This window comes from Myiozetetes cayanensis, unplaced genomic scaffold (assembly GCF_022539395.1).
Source record: "Myiozetetes cayanensis isolate MyiCay16 unplaced genomic scaffold, myiCay2020 scf16, whole genome shotgun sequence".
In the NCBI taxonomy this organism is placed as follows: domain Eukaryota; kingdom Metazoa; phylum Chordata; class Aves; order Passeriformes; family Tyrannidae; genus Myiozetetes; species Myiozetetes cayanensis.
Genome location: NW_026087270.1, coordinates 17685584 through 17701520, shown reverse-complemented (window position 1 = coordinate 17701520; position 15937 = coordinate 17685584). Strand labels below are relative to the sequence as shown.

General features: G+C 58.5%; 2 protein-coding genes across 2 annotated transcripts; both read left to right on the top strand.

The window, feature by feature from the left end:
- Positions 1 to 6494: 6494 nt before the first annotated feature.
- LOC126637692 (metallothionein-1) lies at positions 6495 to 7797 on the top strand. Its single transcript, XM_050311077.1, has 3 exons — positions 6495 to 6664; positions 6994 to 7059; positions 7545 to 7797. The coding sequence occupies exons 1-3, from the start codon at positions 6634 to 6636 to the stop codon at positions 7637 to 7639; spliced, it is 192 nt and encodes a 63-aa protein (XP_050167034.1). The 5' UTR covers positions 6495 to 6633; the 3' UTR covers positions 7640 to 7797.
- Positions 7798 to 11247: 3450 nt separating this feature from the next.
- Positions 11248 to 12339, top strand: LOC126637693 (metallothionein-2). The gene is made up of 3 exons (XM_050311079.1): positions 11248 to 11406; positions 11498 to 11563; positions 12105 to 12339. Exons 1-3 carry the CDS (start codon positions 11376 to 11378, stop codon positions 12197 to 12199), a joined length of 192 nt encoding a protein of 63 aa, XP_050167036.1. The 5' UTR covers positions 11248 to 11375; the 3' UTR covers positions 12200 to 12339.
- Positions 12340 to 15937: the final 3598 nt, after the last annotated feature.

The following is a 15937-nucleotide window of genomic DNA, read 5'->3' as shown; positions in this document are numbered from 1 at the left end:
GGGCGAGCGTGGCTCTCTGTGCCAGCCTTGCAGTGGGTCCCCCCTCCTGTGTGCTGGTTTTGCTAACGGAGCACAAAGGCAAAGCACCAGCGTGAACTCAGGCACGCAACGGGGTGCTGCTCGAAGCCAGCAAACACTGCTGCCCTGGCAGGGAAAATCACAGAATCCTGGAATGGTTTGGGTTGGAAAGGACCTTAAAGATCATCCAGTTCCTGCCATAGGCACAGACAAAATCCCCAGCTCCCCTCCCAGCAGTGCCAAGCGTTGCTCTGCTGGGCTCCACAAACCCAACAACACTGGGGGAAAACTAGCTCAGAGAACCTTTTTAAGCTGGTAAAACTGTAAATAGATGAAAATTTCAACTTCTCACAAATGCGTCTGATTGGAGCTGTAAATATTATTTTTCATCATTAATTATGGTATTGGGTTTGGCACGTCTGCAACATGGTTAAATTACAGCTGCCACTTTGAATTGGCTGGCTCTGAAACTCTTAATATTGAAATCATGGCTTTTGGCACTCATTTCCCTTCGTTTGAAAGGCTCATCATCTATAAAATAAAATTAAATTATATTTACTTATTTTATAAATAAAAGAATAAAACATAATAAAATTTATTTACATCTAAATGTATAGCACCCAGTCCTGAGTCCTGAGCAGACCTTGGGACAGGGGCCTTTCCCTTTCCCCACTTTTACAAGGGGAAAATCCCATATAATCTTCACTGAGCTCTGGGGTTTCACTGCTGCACAGCTGGGGGCTGCTGCGTGCATGGATTTGAGGGATTATGCAGCTTCTTCACTAGAGTAAGGGCTCTTAAAATCCAGCAAGAGATCATCACCATCCTCCTTCCTGGGTACTCTGGACAGGCTTGGCAAGGCCATGCTCTGTGACCAGTGTTTGCTCCTTTCTAGCTCCTGGGGGAAAAACAAATATGTAATAGAACAGATAGAATGTAATAACCTAATAATTTAATATTTTAAATCTGATATTATTTAACATAATAAGATATATAATAAAGATATCTGTTATATCATCAAACACGCTTGGCATGGGCTGCTGGCTTCCTAGGCAGGTTGCACAGAGAAGATAGCCCTGACTCCACAACAGGTACGAGGATCATCGCCCCCCCAGAAGCTGTTTCTTTGCAAAGACTTAAAATCCCACTGAAAATTCTCAGTGCCTTTATCAGCCTGGCAGTGCTAAGGAGCACTCAGGTACAGAGTTTGGAAAAGCTCTGGCAAAAATAACAATCTCCAGCCTACGAGGAGGGGATAACATGGCTGGGGGGAGTGGGGAGGGACAAACAACTGCATCCCATGCATATCCCTGGGGTGGGGGGATGGCAAGGGCAGTTGTGGCAGATCCTGCCTCTCCAGCTGTGCTGCTCTCAGGGAGGCAGGATCCGGCCCTGCAGCTGCGTGAATCATTCCTGGGATAGACAACGAGGATCTCTGCATCTCAGGAGCCAGGCTATGAAGACATCAAGGAAAATATCACATCCTTTTATTTCACACCTTTATACCGAGGGGGTTGATGTTTTCTTTGCAAGTTCAGGCAAGTTGCCTGCTTGACATCCCAGGGGATTACTCATCCCCTCTACTCTTGGCTTCTAATTAGCAACTAAAGGGGAATAAAATAATTAAATATGCCCAAGGTAACGATACTTGGAAACTTTGGGTCACGTTTCAGCCAGGGGAGGCGGCAAGTAGCTGGAGCAGGTGAGTTTGAAGTCTGTGGGAACCTGAAAGACACAAAAGGGAAGGGAAGATGTAAGGGTAAGAAAAAAACACACACACAAAAAAAATCCAAATTGTACACTGGGAAAGCATTAGATTGGTGAGTTAAAATGATGCCTAGAGTTAAGGTGATGCTTAAAACCTGTCATGCAGATGCCAGCAGTGTTGGGCAAAGTGGGGGACAGCTGGGGACCCCCTTTCCTGGGAAGGTGTGCAGGGATGCTTGGCAGCCCCTGACCCACTGGTTCTCTGCTCTTGCAGGTGGGGGACGAGGTAAATTCAAACCCTTTTATTTCCCAGCCAAAGCTTGGTTGGTCCTCACCCCCTTCCTTCCCTTGGGGGCTGCAATTCAACCCTTGTTAGACCTTGAAGTAATTCCCATTAACATTTATGAGAATTTCATGATCAAAAGAGGAATCAGCCCTTTCATCTTCCAGACATGCCCAAACACACATCACCCATCCCCAAAAGCCTGCACTGCCGGGTGGGAGCTCGCACCCTGTGCTGGGGTCCCTCAGGATGCACACCCCAAAACCGGCGGGGGCTTTGCAGGGTCAGTTTGCCCTCCCAGCCCCAGTTCATGGCATCAGTTCAGCATTTCTTCCTTTCCCTTCTCCCTAAAAATCAGTAACAAGCAAATCCCCACCCTCTCCGCACTTTTTATTTTCAAGGGGAAGGCAGTATTGATAGCTCCCTTCCAGATAAGAAGTGAGGGATAAACGCCAAGCCCTCGCCCGCAGCCACAGCATGAGCCGGCAGCTGAGCCCGGCTCGTAATCCCGGCCTTGGGAGCCGCAGCCCCAGCGCAGCCGGCTGGGTCGCAGGGCGGCTCCCCCAGAGCCCACATCAAAGCTCTCTGCCGGCTTGTGAAAGCGTCCTGGGACTGCACGCCCTGCAACTCCTGCCGGCTGCAAATGTGCCCGGCCCCTTCCCACCGCCAGCAGCCCCCGCTGAAGGTGCCTTCCTCTGGCTACAGGCACGATGTGGGCCAGGGGAGTCCAGCAAGGAGGGCATTTCCCCAGGAAAATGGGGACACAACTGTCTTTGCTGATGGCTGGAACCTGGAGAAGCACTGACTGGGATATGTTTTCCCAAAGCTGCATTGAAGGTGCAGGCAGGGAAGGAGGCAGCTTCCCAGGAGGACGTGAGGAGCGAAATCCTCTGATGGGTTCAGCTAATGTCTGCCACTGAGAGTGGAGCAGGTCTTTGCTCCCCGTTTTCTGGGAAAAAGAAAGAAGTCTACACTGCCTGAGGTCACCCCACTGCTCCGGTTTCACTCCCAAATGGTTTCCAAGGCTTTGCCTATGCACATGGGGAGCGGTTGGGAATGGCTTCCCAAGGTAGGCGAGAGGTGATTCACCCTCTTCCTCCCCTGCCACAGGGCTGGCAAGCACTGGCAAAACAAAACGACATCAGCACCCATTTCCCGTGTTTTAAACACTTGTTTATCATCAGCAAACAATAACCTGAGATTCCCGTCGGATCAAAGCCGGGCCTGCTTTCTAAGCATCAATCACTCCCGTGGCTTCCTGCCGGCTTTCAGCACTTGGAGTGTGCTGGCTGTTTGCTGAGCGCTAAAATAAGGCCCCTTATTTTCTGTTTGGCTTTGAAAGGCTGGTCCCAGGTGGGCCATGTCTCCATGCCCCCCTGGCAGCTCAGGCCCAGCCGGCCGTGGCGCTCCCGTCCAGAGTCCCACACAAAGAGCAGCTGGAGCAGGCAGAGCTGAGCTGCCTGACCTCCCTGCATCAGCACCCTGCCTGGAAAGCAAGAGGCAATGGTGAGGGGCAGGGTACCCCCAGGGCCTGTCCCCCGGGCTCTCTGTGCTGTGCCACTCTGGGTTTGGAGCTCCCTGCATCCCTGCCCACATTCCATACCCCTGAACTGGGAATTGTATCTGTGGGAAGGACAGGTCCCCACCCCCAGCACTGCTCTGGAGGGATGATGAGCCCAGAGAGAGCGCTCTGGGGAGACCTGTGCCAGCAGAGAGGAGAGAGGGGGTCCTGCAGTTGTCTGCAGGGTCCCCTGAGGGCGATGTGCTGGATGGCTGGCAGGTGGAGGCTGATGCAGGTCCATCACAGGCTGCTGCGTGCCCATGAGTTCTTCAGCAGGGAGCCAGGGCAGACCTGTGCCAGGTCACCTCCACGGGAGCTGGCTGCTGTCCTCGCCTGCCTGGCACCAGCCCTGAGTCACTGCCAGTCACTGACACCAGCCCTGGCACCGGCCCGTGGCTTTCAGCAATCGGCACGAGGCACCCCAGGTGTCAACAGGAACAGGTGCCTCCGACACACTGTCCTGGAAGCTGTCAGCCTCCTTCACTCCTTTCCAGGGAGCCCTGTCCCTCACATGCCCGTGGTGATGCTCAGCCACCCCCATCCCACGGTGAGCATCATCTCCGGCTGTGCCTGGAGCACTGGAGCTGACTCACCTGTGTTGATCTGCCAGGCGATCTCGGGGCGATTGCCACGGCTGTGCCCGGGGACAGAGCCAGGGATCCCACGCAGGGGACAGGAGCGCCGAGGGGTACAGCTCTGGCACGGCAAGGGCTGGTGAATAAACGCTGTGCAGGGATCTTGCCCGTTCTGCTGGGCTCTGGGGAGCAGCACCAGGCTCGTTTAAATGCTGGGGAACCCCCAGGCTCTCCCAGCAAATGGAGGGCAGGGGCCAGAAGGCACACTGAGGCTCGCAAGACTTTGTCACAGGGGGTATTTAAGCAGCAGGAAGGTGCCCCTGGGATCCCAGCTCTGCAGCTTATCACCCCAGTCACAGGTTGCTTCTGTCTGATTGTCAATCCACTGCTCCAGCCCCATCCCAAAATAATTACAGAATGGACCAGGAGCAGTGCAAGATCTCCCAGAGTCCTGACCCTCCAGTCCTGCAGCACCTGGAAGATGCTTTATTCCTTTGTGCAGGCAGGCAGGAAAGAAGGTAAAAAGGGCTGGGGTCTGAGCTCAGAATAGATACTGGAGAATTTTTCCTGCATCCCATCCTCTCATGGCAGAGATTGTTCTGTTCCCTGGGCCTGGGCTTCGCCTCCCCCCAGGCTGGAGGAGAGGGACCACCTTGGAGGGGCTGCCTGTCCCTGCATCCCTGGGCCACCACCAGCTGGGGACAGGGACAATCTCTGCCTGGGTGGTCAAGGGTGCCAGGTGGTGGGGGAGGACACAGCAGATGCCACAGTGCATTGCTGTTGCCCATGCATCCATCTCAACACGGCAGGAAGCATTTCCCTGGGCGTGTTCCTGCACTGCAGCAGTGCTTGGCTGGTTGTTTCAGGGGCAGAGCAAGTGCAGGGCCCCAGGGAGATGTGCCCCCTCTGCCATGACACCGACACAGCACGGGGGGCTGTAGCCGGGGTGGTGTTCCCAGGCAGGTGTTCCCCATCTCACATGTGTTCCCCACGTGTTTGTTTTCCTGCTCCCGCAGGAGTGACCAACCCTTGGCACACGCCCAGCCCCTGGCACCGGCCCCTGCCCTCACACCCCAGTGCCTCAGCAGCAGTGTGACACTCACACGACCTCGCGGGGCTGGCACGCCAGGGCACCAACGATCTGCTCCAGGGGGGCACAGCTGGGGAAGGGGCCCCTCGTCTCTGCCTTCTTCAGGCTTTTCCATGCTGATTTCCCACACTGGCCTGGCGAGGCTGGAGGAGACGCTGGGTTGGGGTGCTGGCAACACTCCCCATCAGGTCACCCAGCAAGCTCCTGACAAGCCCAGACAGCTGAGTGGTAAAAATACTCCCTGAGCCGTTGTTTCGGCTGGATTAGCATTGACAAACCACCTCAGCCCTGCACCACAGGCCAGGAGAAAACCCCAAGGCAAAGGAGTCTCAAAGAAGGGGGCAGCTGGGATGGGGTACCACCAACACCAGGGAGCACACAGAAACCCCAGGGGTGAGGAGGACAGATGCTCCTGCTGCACACGAGGTGCTGTCCCCACACCCCAAATCTCAGCAAGCATCTTTGTGTGTGTGTTGCCTTCCACCCCAAACCCTGGCTGCTCTTTCGAGTGGGTGGGTAGAACCCGCTGGAGGAGTTGACCAGGGTGATGGCAGCTCGCCCGTCACCCTCCCCCCTGCACAGCCGGCTAATGGCGCTCGGAAATTCACTCAGACGAGTGGGCCGGAGCACCGCAGCCAGGAAGGAGACGGGGCCCCCGAGGTGCAGTGCACGGCGCCGAGGGGATGGGGGTGCAGCCATCCTGGGGCGCTGGGAGGGCACGGCAGGCTCAGGCCAGGCCAGTCCAGCTTGTTGCTGCTCCTGCTCGCAGGGGGGGTGTCAGAGCCACAGGACAGGGGCTCGGGCAGGGACTGCACCCCTGTCACCTCACTGTGCCAGCTCCACATCACCCCACTGTGCCAGCTCTGAGAGGAGGGGACTGGGATTTCCCACCAGTGGTGGCAGTCCCGGGATCAGTGTACTCTCTGAGACATCCGGGGGCTTGGAAGATTGATTTTGGCGTCAATCAATCAATCAATCAGTCAAGGGGTGGACGGGGAAGGCTCCCTGGGTGCACCCCCTCAGCCCCCAGCCCCCGGGAGCAGAGCAGCACTCCCAAGCCAGGCAGATGTCATCCGTGTGATGAGCTGGCCGTTCTCTGCACCCCCCAGGGCCTCAGCAGAGAGGGGTGGTCACCCCGCCAGCCCTCCCTGCTGCCACAGCGGCCGAGGGAGGGGGGCGCAGGGGGCTGTGGCAGCCCCGGGTCACGCTGGGCCGCCCGGGCAGTGAATCAGCAGCGCCCGGGGCAGCAGCCGCGCCGAGCCGTGCGCAGGATGCAGGGGCGGAGGTTTTGCACTCGCTCTCGTCTGGCCAAGGATAAATAGGAGGCGGCTGCGAGCCCTGCCAAAGCTTCCTCCCGTTGCCCAGCGCGCCCGACAGCCGGCACCCAGCCCAGCCAGACATGGACTCCCAGGATTGCCCTTGTGCCACGGGTAAGGCAGAGCCTCCTCCGGCCCGGGGGCAGCGGGAGCCGAGCATCCTCCCAGCGGGAACACCGGCACTCCCGCCCCGGCCTCCTGCCACATTCCCGAAGCTCTCTGTCTTGTCGGCTGGGCCGGCTGCTGAAATCATCTCCCAGCTTTGCGGTGTCACACTGGGAGCTTCTCGCTGGGAACGCCGTGACCTTCCTGCTGATCGAGGCTGAAGCATCAGCGGATGCTCGGAGGGGCGGCAATGCTCTCCCCCGCGGATCCCTGGGATATGGGCATCCCCTCCCACCACCTCCTCTCAACCCCTTTCTCTCCTTTTCTTTATGTTTTAGGTGGCACCTGCACCTGCGGGGACAACTGCAAATGCAAAAACTGCAAATGCACATCATGCAAAAAAGGTAAGAGGGATCCCTGAGCCCCCGGGGGGGCAGAAACACTCAGGGGATGTTTCACTACACATCCCAAGTACAGTGAGAATCCCACCCCCTTGCCAGGCAATACAAGCCACCCAGTGTCACCTAAACCCTCACTGGCACCTCAGGCTCAGCACAAGGGGATGCCTGGGAAGGAACCCAGCACTGGGATTTCTTCTGGGTGCTTCTGATGCTGTCACCCCCAGCAGAGGCTTGTGCAGGAGGGTTTGCAAAGAGAGGGACTGAGGGGACCCCAGTGAGCCCTTTGGGGTTCCTCACCCTTCTGCTGCCTCTCCAGTGCTGGCCCTGGCTGCACAAACACCCTGGGGGATGCTGCCAGGGATGGAGATGCTGCTATAAGGGAAGGATGTGGATACATGGGATGTCTCCAAGGCAGTGGGACCCCCCAAACCCCACCCTGAGAGCCCCCAGGAAAATATGTCCCTAATATATTTTTCTCTCTCCCGCAGGCTGCTGCTCCTGCTGCCCAGCAGGATGTGCCAAGTGTGCACAGGGCTGCGTCTGCAAGGGACCCCCCTCTGCCAAGTGCAGCTGTTGCAAATAGGGCACCCCTGGCTGCACGTCTGGGAGTGATGCACATCTGGGGGGGGCTGAAGAAGAATAACCTTATTGTGTGTGTTGGTTGTCTTTTTTTATATGTGTGTTCAGATTTATTTAGTGTTTGTCAGCTAAATAAAGTGATATGTATATAAAGGTCCATAAGGAACTCGGCACTTCTGTGGGACGGGGTGGTTTCCCTGGGGAGTGGGAGGGCAGTGCGTGTGGGGGGTCATGGCAAAGCGCTTATTTTTGCTCCTTTCTTCCAGTCTTGGCTCTGCTCTCCCTACCAGCAGCTCTGGCTCTTGTTTTAACACTTGCCCTACACAAGGGTGTTGTTTTTTCCCCCGCCCTGTCGTTACCCAAGGGCAAATCCCATGCTCTCTCCTCCACCAGAAATCCTCGGGGCTAACGAGCAGCTCATTATTAAAAGCTTTCACTTTAATAACCACCCCAGCCCTGCCCATTTCCAGGGGGAACATTTCCACGGCAGGTGGGGCGCCGGGGAAACAGGTTTAGTTTTCCTCCCGGCAGTTTAGTTGAACTGGCTGGAAGAACCACGCTGCTTATCCCCACCACACACCTCTGCCAGCCTGGCTGGCTGCTTCTGGCGGGCATCAGGTGAGCTGGTTCCCCACCATGGGATGCAGTGCCCACCAAGGGGTGCCGTGCCCACCACGGGGTGCAGTGGCTGCAGTAGGGTGCAGTGCCCCCGATGGGAGGTGGTGCCCACACCGGGGGTGATGGCCACTCTGGCAGGCAATCCCCCACACCAGGATGCAACATCCATGATGGGATGTAATGCCTGTGATGGGATGTGATGCCCATGCCAGTGTGGGATGCCCAAGCACAGCCCTCCTGCTGCCCAAGCTCTGCACCCCAGGCACAAAGTACCACTGTGCTGCCTCCCAGGACACACAAAGGGTCCTGCCTGTCCCTGCATGCCCCAAACACAGCCTTTCACAACCTCCTTTCAGCTGCAAAACCTTTCCTGACCTATCCAGTCACCACTGCCAGGCCTCAGCCAGGCTTTTGGCACAGCCAACAGCACAGCACCCCTGCCTGCTGGCTGCTCACAGTGCCAACCCCGAGGGGATACCCCTTTGCTCCAGGAGGGCTCCTTCCCCAGGGTGTCCCCTGAGATGTCACCATCACCCCACATCCCTGTGCCAGCTGAATGTAGGGCAGGGCAGGCCTGGAGAGTCCCACTACACTCTGTTCTGCAAAGAGCAGGGTTATCTTTATTCCTTCTAACCCAGAGAGATTTAAGTGCCAACCATACAAAGATACCATTGGTGAGCCCAACACGGGGGTGAAGGAGAGGTTGCTAATGGGATTTATCACCAAACATGGTTTACCCAGCAGGGCTCACAGCATCAGTCCATCTTTGCTGGTCTCTGTGGGTGTGCACTGGCCCTGCCTTTGGCTCTGCGCTGTGCCCAGCCCTGTGCCCCACAGCAGTGTAAGGGGAAGCAGCTGTTGGATGCCATCCTTCTTGCAGGGGAAGCGAGGGGCAGATGGGGGTTCCAGCAGCCCAGCTGTGAGCCCTGAGCCCCTGGGCAGCTGCAGCTCCACTGCTCACTTTATGGCTGCTGTAAAATCAGAGTTGGACCTGGCACTCGTCTTACATGGGAACAGCCTTGGGTTTAACTCCTTCCTGCTCCAGGGACCTGGAATACTATCAGTAAATGGGAGACCCTCCCCAAGCTCTCCTCTCCCCAGTGCTGTCCAGCATGTGCCCTGCACCCCGGCATTTCAGCAAGCCCATGGCTTGGGGAATGCACACTCATCCTCTGTCCTGCTTGTGGGGTGACCTCATTACTGAGTGGAAATGCCCCGATTGGGAAATCAGGCATTTTCCAGGCTCTTTTCCCATCCTGGCTTCACACACAGTTCTGGGGGATGCTGTGCTGTCCCTTCCTGCTCACAGTGATGTGGGCCTGGGACAACGTGTCCCGGGATTCAGCACAGCCCATCCATGTGTAACTTGCAGAATTCCTACAAATCTGGGAATTCCCCTGCTTTCCCCCCAGCTTTGCCCCTGCACACTCATGCCCCACTTTTGGCAAGGCCCCGTGTAGGGGTGCATGACCTCATTTTGGGTGGATAGGGGCTCTCATTTCTCAGTCCCGGGTGCAGCAGAGCCCACCCCGCTGGAGGGAGGGCTCGGGGAAGGGAGGCAGCTCCTTCCCGCAGCCCCACGGTGGGGGGTTGTCCGGGAGGGAAGTGATTTCACAACCCCTGTTTATGTGCAGTGAGACCACACGTGCTCGGTGATTCCAGCTCTCCTCCTTCCCGCTCAGCCAGTGGCGTGTGCAGTGCCTGCTGGCTTCGCCTCGCTGCTGCCTGCACACGCTGCCAGGACAGAAACAACCCCGTGCTTCTGCAAACAAGCACGAGCCGCTCCCTGGCACAGCCTCCCAGGGCCACGGGCTCTCTGCTGCTCGCAGGGCCCACTGGTGCCGGCTCCACGGGGGCAGCACTGGCTCCCAGCCCAGGTTCGTGGCATGTGCGACACCAGCAAGAGCAGCGGGCACAGGGACGGCCTGGCCCTGGCCCAGCCACTGCTTTCCATGCTGGATGTTGAACTGGCCACGGGCACGTGCGGGATGGTGGAAGCCGGTTGGCACATAAACACCATGACAAACACCTGTGGAAAACCCACAGGGACGGGAAACTGTGATTCCCAGCAGCCCTTGGCCAGCAATGCCATGTTCCCACACTGCATCCCCACGCTCACCCAAGCATGAAGCTGTGTCAGGGGAGGTTTAGGCTGGGTATTAGGAAAAGGTTCTTCACCCAGAAGTCAGGCAGGCACTGGAACAGGCTCCCCAAGGAAGTGGTCACAGCACCAAGTTTGCCAGGAGCTGTGACTCAGGAACTGTTTGGACATGGTGTGATTCTTGGTGTCCAGTGCAGGGCCAGGAGTTGGACTCAATGATCTCTGTGGGTCTTTTCCAGCTCAGGACATTGTATGATTCACCCCTCCTGGGAGACCATTCGAGCACTCCAGCCCCGTGGAGCTACCCAGGGCCATCCTGCTCTCCAGTGGGACACTGGGACAGTCAGTCCCATCCCCAGGGACACCCGTGGCCCCACACACCCATGGCCATCCCACACCGCAGCGCTGGGCACACGGGGGGCAGCGTTGTGGGGCTGTCCCGAGCGTGCAGGAGCCGGTGGCAGTGCCACGCCAGTGCTGTCACCCCCACACCGCGCACACGCCTTCCTCTTGGTCCCCCGAGATGCGGCACCCGGCCGGGGAGGGGGTGCGGGCGGGACCCTCCCGCTTCCCCCCGCAGCGGGCTGGGAGCGCGGGGGGGCTGGCAGGTCCGTGACACGGGTGACACGGCACGGCACGGCACGGCACAGCACGGCCACACGGCACTCCCCGGGGCGAGCACTGCCCAGGGTGAGCACGGCACGGCACGGCACAGCACGGCCCCGGGGTGAGCACCGCACGCCTCGGGGCTCGGGCCGGCACCGCCCCAGGTGAGCACGGCCCCGAGTAAGCACGGCCCGGCCCCACGGCACGGCCCCGGGTTGAGCACGGCACGGCCCCGGGTGAGCACGGCACGGCCCGGGTGAGCACGGCCCCGCTGCACCGTGCGCAGCGCCAGCACCGCCCCGCGCCCGGCCACATAAATAGCGGGCGGCCGGCGCCGCTGCCACCCCATCGCACCGACACCATCCGAGCCGACGCACACTGAGCTAAGCCGAGCCGAGCCAAGCCAAGACGAACCATGGACCCCCAGGACTGCACATGTGCCGCTGGTAAGTGCCCCGTCCTGTCCCGGCTCTCTCTCTCTCCCGGTTCTCTCTCCCGGCTCTCTCCCGGCTCACTCCGCTGTCCCTCCCTCCCCAGGTGACTCCTGCTCCTGCGCCAGGTCCTGCAAGTGCAAGAACTGCCGCTGCCGGAGCTGCCGCAAGAGTGAGTGGGGGGCTCAGGATGGGGAGATCCGGCCTTGCCCTGCGGAGGGAGGGGGCTGCCACTGCGCTGTGGGACCCCGATGGGCACTTCCCTGCTCCATAGGAGAACCTCTCCTTCCCTCCTTGCCCTGAGGATCTCCCTGCTCCATAGGGGAATCCCTCCTTGTCCCGGGGGAGCCCATGGACACTTCCCTGCCCTGTCAAAACTGCCATGGGGACCTCTCAACCCCTGTCCCGTAGACAAACCCCTCTTGACCTGTAGGAACCCTTATGAAGACCCTTCCACTTCCCCATGGGGAGGCCCCTGCCCTGTAGAACCCTCATGGGATCCCTCTCTCTTCCTCTGGCCCATGGAGACCCCCTCAGCTCCTCCTTGGGGGAGGGCTGCCCTGCCCTGTAGGACCCCCGTGGAGACCTCCAGCGCACTGGGATCGCAGCCCTGCTCACGCAGAGGTGCTGTTTCCCAATGTCCACCGGGTACCTCTGCCCCTGGGACCCCCCTCCCTTCCAGCCGCCTCCTAACTCTTGTGTGTCCCCCCCAGGCTGCTGTTCCTGCTGCCCCGCCAGCTGCAGCAACTGCGCCAAGGGCTGCGTGTGCAAGGAGCCGGCCAGCAGCAAGTGCAGCTGCTGCCACTGAGCCGCTCGGCTCCGCCTGTAAATAGCCGGCACGCTTCGGGGGCGGGGAGGGGGGCACGGAAAAAAACTTCTCTTTTTGTCATGTTTTGTATTTTCTGTACCAGTGGTGAAACTGGATGGGAATAAAGGAGTTTGTCTCGAGGCACGAGTGCTGCTGTCGGGCTGGGCTGCAGGCTGAGGACGGTCGCCACTCGTGACGCCTGTGTGGGGATTGTCATCACAGGCCCTCGTCCTGCATGCAGGGTGGCTCTGGGCATCTTTGAGGTGCTGGTGTCCCTGTGAGGACAGGTGACATGCCCGGGGGGTGGGCAAGCAGGGAGGGCTCCAGCCCTCTCCAGCCTTTCTTTGTCTTCATGGCAGGTGCCTCTGCTCCACCCTGGGGCTTCCTCTGGGTGAAAGAGCTTGTGGGACCAAGTGTGGGAGGGTGGCATGGGCTGGAAATGTGCCTGCCCTGAGCTGCTACTGGAGAGCACTTGGACAGGTCCTAGAGGGGACAAACTTCCCTTCCCCAGGAACTTGTGCTTCACAAACCCCAACCTACTGCAGGGCAGATCCATTCCCAAACGGGCTCTTTCCCTGCGGCCTCCCCATGCTGAATACCTTCAGCTACAGTGCTTGGCTCCTCCTGCCCTGGGCAGGAACACTTTTTGCAGCTCATTTCTGGGGAACACCTTGCTTGGAGCTGTGATGACCTTCAGAGACAGGAGGACAGATAACCACAGCCGTGAATGCAACACTCGGCTGCCTGGATGAGGGGTGGCTGCTGGGAGTGGGGGAGGGAGGGCACTGGGAAGATGCATGGGATGTGTTTTGCTTCCGAAAGTCTCTGCCAAGTGAGAGTCATTTTTCAAGCACCTGCTTGCCCATGCATGTCCCCTGGGTGTGCCCCACCACGGCTGCAGGTTCCCAGCCCTGCTGCCATCACCCTTTCTCCGCTTCTTGGGGCAGTGGGACAGCTCAGCCTGGCAGGGATGTCTCCTCCAGCCCTTGGTGACAAGACACCAGGGACAGGGCCAGTTTAAAAAGCAGCAAAATCGGTCCCTTTGGCAGCCATGTAGTCCCTTCTGCTGGGCTGGGTGGCACAGGGTGGGTTGTCTGCAAGGGGGGAGGTATGTCAGTCCCCAGGCTCCAGGCACCCAGGAGAGCTGCTCACCCCTTCCCTGAAGGTTTGCCAGCTTTAGCACATGGCTCTGCAGTGGATGCCCAGCCTGTTCAGCACCCAGCCTTGCCAGTGAGAAAAGCAACACCCAGCTCAGCACCTATTTGCCTTTTAAATGCGTTGCCTTATTACATTAGTGCATCTTTGCCTAAGCAGCCTTCCAGCACTGCCTGTTGCAACAGAGGCTTAGTGCTGCAGAGGGTTATAAGGGTCTGCCCAGCCCTAAATGCACTAAAAAACCATAAATCCCGTGAGAAGACGCTTTGCTGGAAAACAAGCCCGGTTTGGCCCCACTGCTGGAGCCCTGAGCAGCAGGGCTGAGACCCCGACCACTGCAGCAGAGGGGCTGCAAGCTGAGCCCCCTGGGGCTGGGCACCCAAATCCTGCACCAGAAACAAAGCTGGGGCAGGGATGGGGTTTCCCCTCACAGGAAGTGCCTCAGGCATCAACTGCTCCCTGTTCCCAGTGGCGTGCCAGGGTGGGATGTGGGCACACTGCTCTGCACCCTACTGGTGCCAGCCTGCCCTGCCAGCTCCTGCTTCTGCCTGCACATCCATCGGGCAGAGGAGGGAACCCCCAGCCTCAGTGCCCTTTCCAGCCTCCCCAGGAGGGACTTGGGGTGAGGAAAGCTATAGGATCAAGGGGAGGGGTGCAGGCACCCATGTGAGGCACTGGCCTGGGATGTATCCAGCCCCTGGCTTTGCCTGTAGCTGCTCTCAGTGAGCTTTCTGGTCCCCTCAGGAGTATTTTCCTGTATAAAAAAAGTACTTTTTGATGAAGTAGGAACTGCTCTCAGCCTGCAGACAGCTGTGTATAGCAGCAGAGTGATGGGAGCCTTTGCTTGATGCAAGAAGAGGCTGATGTGCTTCATCCAGCCCCTCAAAGAAAAGCCCCACTCAGTGTGCAGGGGAGGTCTGAGGTGACCATGCACCCCCTTGGGCATCCAAGGGGAGCCAGGGCAGGGGCTCCTGGCTGCACCCACAGTCAGGCAGCCCTGCAGCTGCCCATGGGGCTGCATCCAGTTCCACTTTTTCTGGCCCTGCATGAGCCCCAGAGGCATGACGGATGTTCATGACCCTGCGTGGTGCTGACATGACGAGGACCCGTGCCCTGTGCAGAGGAGGGATGCACTGGGTGCAGAGGGGACGAGCACCCTGTGCACACTGACACACCCCCTGTGCAGAGGGGACATCGTCCTGTGCAGAGGGGACAAGTGCTGTGTGCAGAGGGGACATGCACCCAGTGCAGAGAGTAAACACACCCTGTGCAGGGAGTAAACACACCCTGTGCAGAGGTGACAGGCACGTGTGCACAGGGGAAATACACCCTGTCCCCAGGGAAATGCACTCAGTGCAGAAGGGGAATCGTAGTCATAGAATTGTTAAGGTTCAAGAAACCCTCTAAGGTCATCAAGTACAACCACTACCCCAGCACTGCCAAGCCCACCACTAAACCATGTCCCCAAGTGATAGACCTGCATAGAATCATAGAATCAGATGGGTTGGAAAGGACCTCTGAGATCATCAAGTCCAACCCTTGATCCACTACCACCACAGTTACTAGACGATGGCACTAAGTGCCACAAAGTACACGTCTTTTAAATCCCCCCAGGGGTGGTGACTCCACCACCTCCCTGGGCAGCCTGTTCCAGTGCTCGGCAACACTTCCAGTGAAGATATTTTTACGAGTATCCAATCTAAACCGCCCCTGTGCACCCGCTGCAGAGGGGACGGGCACCCGCAGAGGGGAGAGCATCCCGTGCCCTCCGTTCAGGGGGCCGGGGCTCCTCGGCAGGAGCGGCTCCTCCCTCGCCGAGCCCTTCCACAGGGATCTGCTGCCACCTGCCTGCCCGCAGCCCCGCCGCCTGCCCAGCCCCGCGTCCCTGTCTGTCCCTGCTGCCTCTGTTCCTGCCTGTCCCTGCTCCCTCTGTTCCTGCTGTCCCTGCTCCCCCTGTTCCTGCTGTCCCTGCTCCCCCTGTTCCTGCCTGTCCCTGCTCCCCTGTTCCTGCCTGTCCCTGCTCCCCTGTTCCTGCCTGTCCCTGCTCCCCTGTCCCTGCTGTCCCCGCTCCCCCTGTTCCTGCTGTCCCTGCTCCCCCTGTTCCTGCCTGTCCCTGCTCCCCCTGTCCCTGTCTGTCCCTGCTCCCCTGTCCCTGCCTGTGCCCGCTCCCCACCCTGTCGGGGCCAAGTGCACCCCTCAAACTGCCTGCCCCAAACGCTCCAGTGCCAGAGCGCCCTCCCCCTGCTAATTTTTGGGATGAAGTTCCACGATTTAAATGGGCACTCTGTGGGCCAAGCCCGAACACAGCAGACCCCAGAGCATGGCACAGAGAAAATATACTTTATACGTGCCAGGCCTCAGCCTATAGTGCTAAATACACCAGAAATTGCTAAAACTACAGATTTACAAAGAACACAGACTCCAGGGAGCCAGGAAGGCACCCACAGTGGGAAAAAATTGATTTTTTGGTGATACCATTTTAGAGCCACCTTGGGTGCTTTTCTATGCCCTAAGTGATGCTTGTGACTGTGAAAATGTGAAGTGGCAGGAGATGATTTATGACAGCTTGAGAAAACTTGTATT

Bases quoted from the DNA above. Each gene is read 5' to 3' on its own strand.
- LOC126637692 (XM_050311077.1), top strand. From the start codon at position 6,634: ATGGACTCCCAGGATTGCCCTTGTGCCACGG. The intron at 6,665-6,993 runs GTAAGGCAGAGC...TTTATGTTTTAG, and splicing joins GGATTGCCCTTGTGCCACGG to GTGGCACCTGCACCTGCGGG. The intron at 7,060-7,544 runs GTAAGAGGGATC...TCTCTCCCGCAG, and splicing joins ATGCACATCATGCAAAAAAG to GCTGCTGCTCCTGCTGCCCA.
- LOC126637693 (XM_050311079.1), top strand. From the start codon at position 11,376: ATGGACCCCCAGGACTGCACATGTGCCGCTG. The intron at 11,407-11,497 runs GTAAGTGCCCCG...CTCCCTCCCCAG, and splicing joins GGACTGCACATGTGCCGCTG to GTGACTCCTGCTCCTGCGCC. The intron at 11,564-12,104 runs GTGAGTGGGGGG...TGTCCCCCCCAG, and splicing joins CTGCCGGAGCTGCCGCAAGA to GCTGCTGTTCCTGCTGCCCC.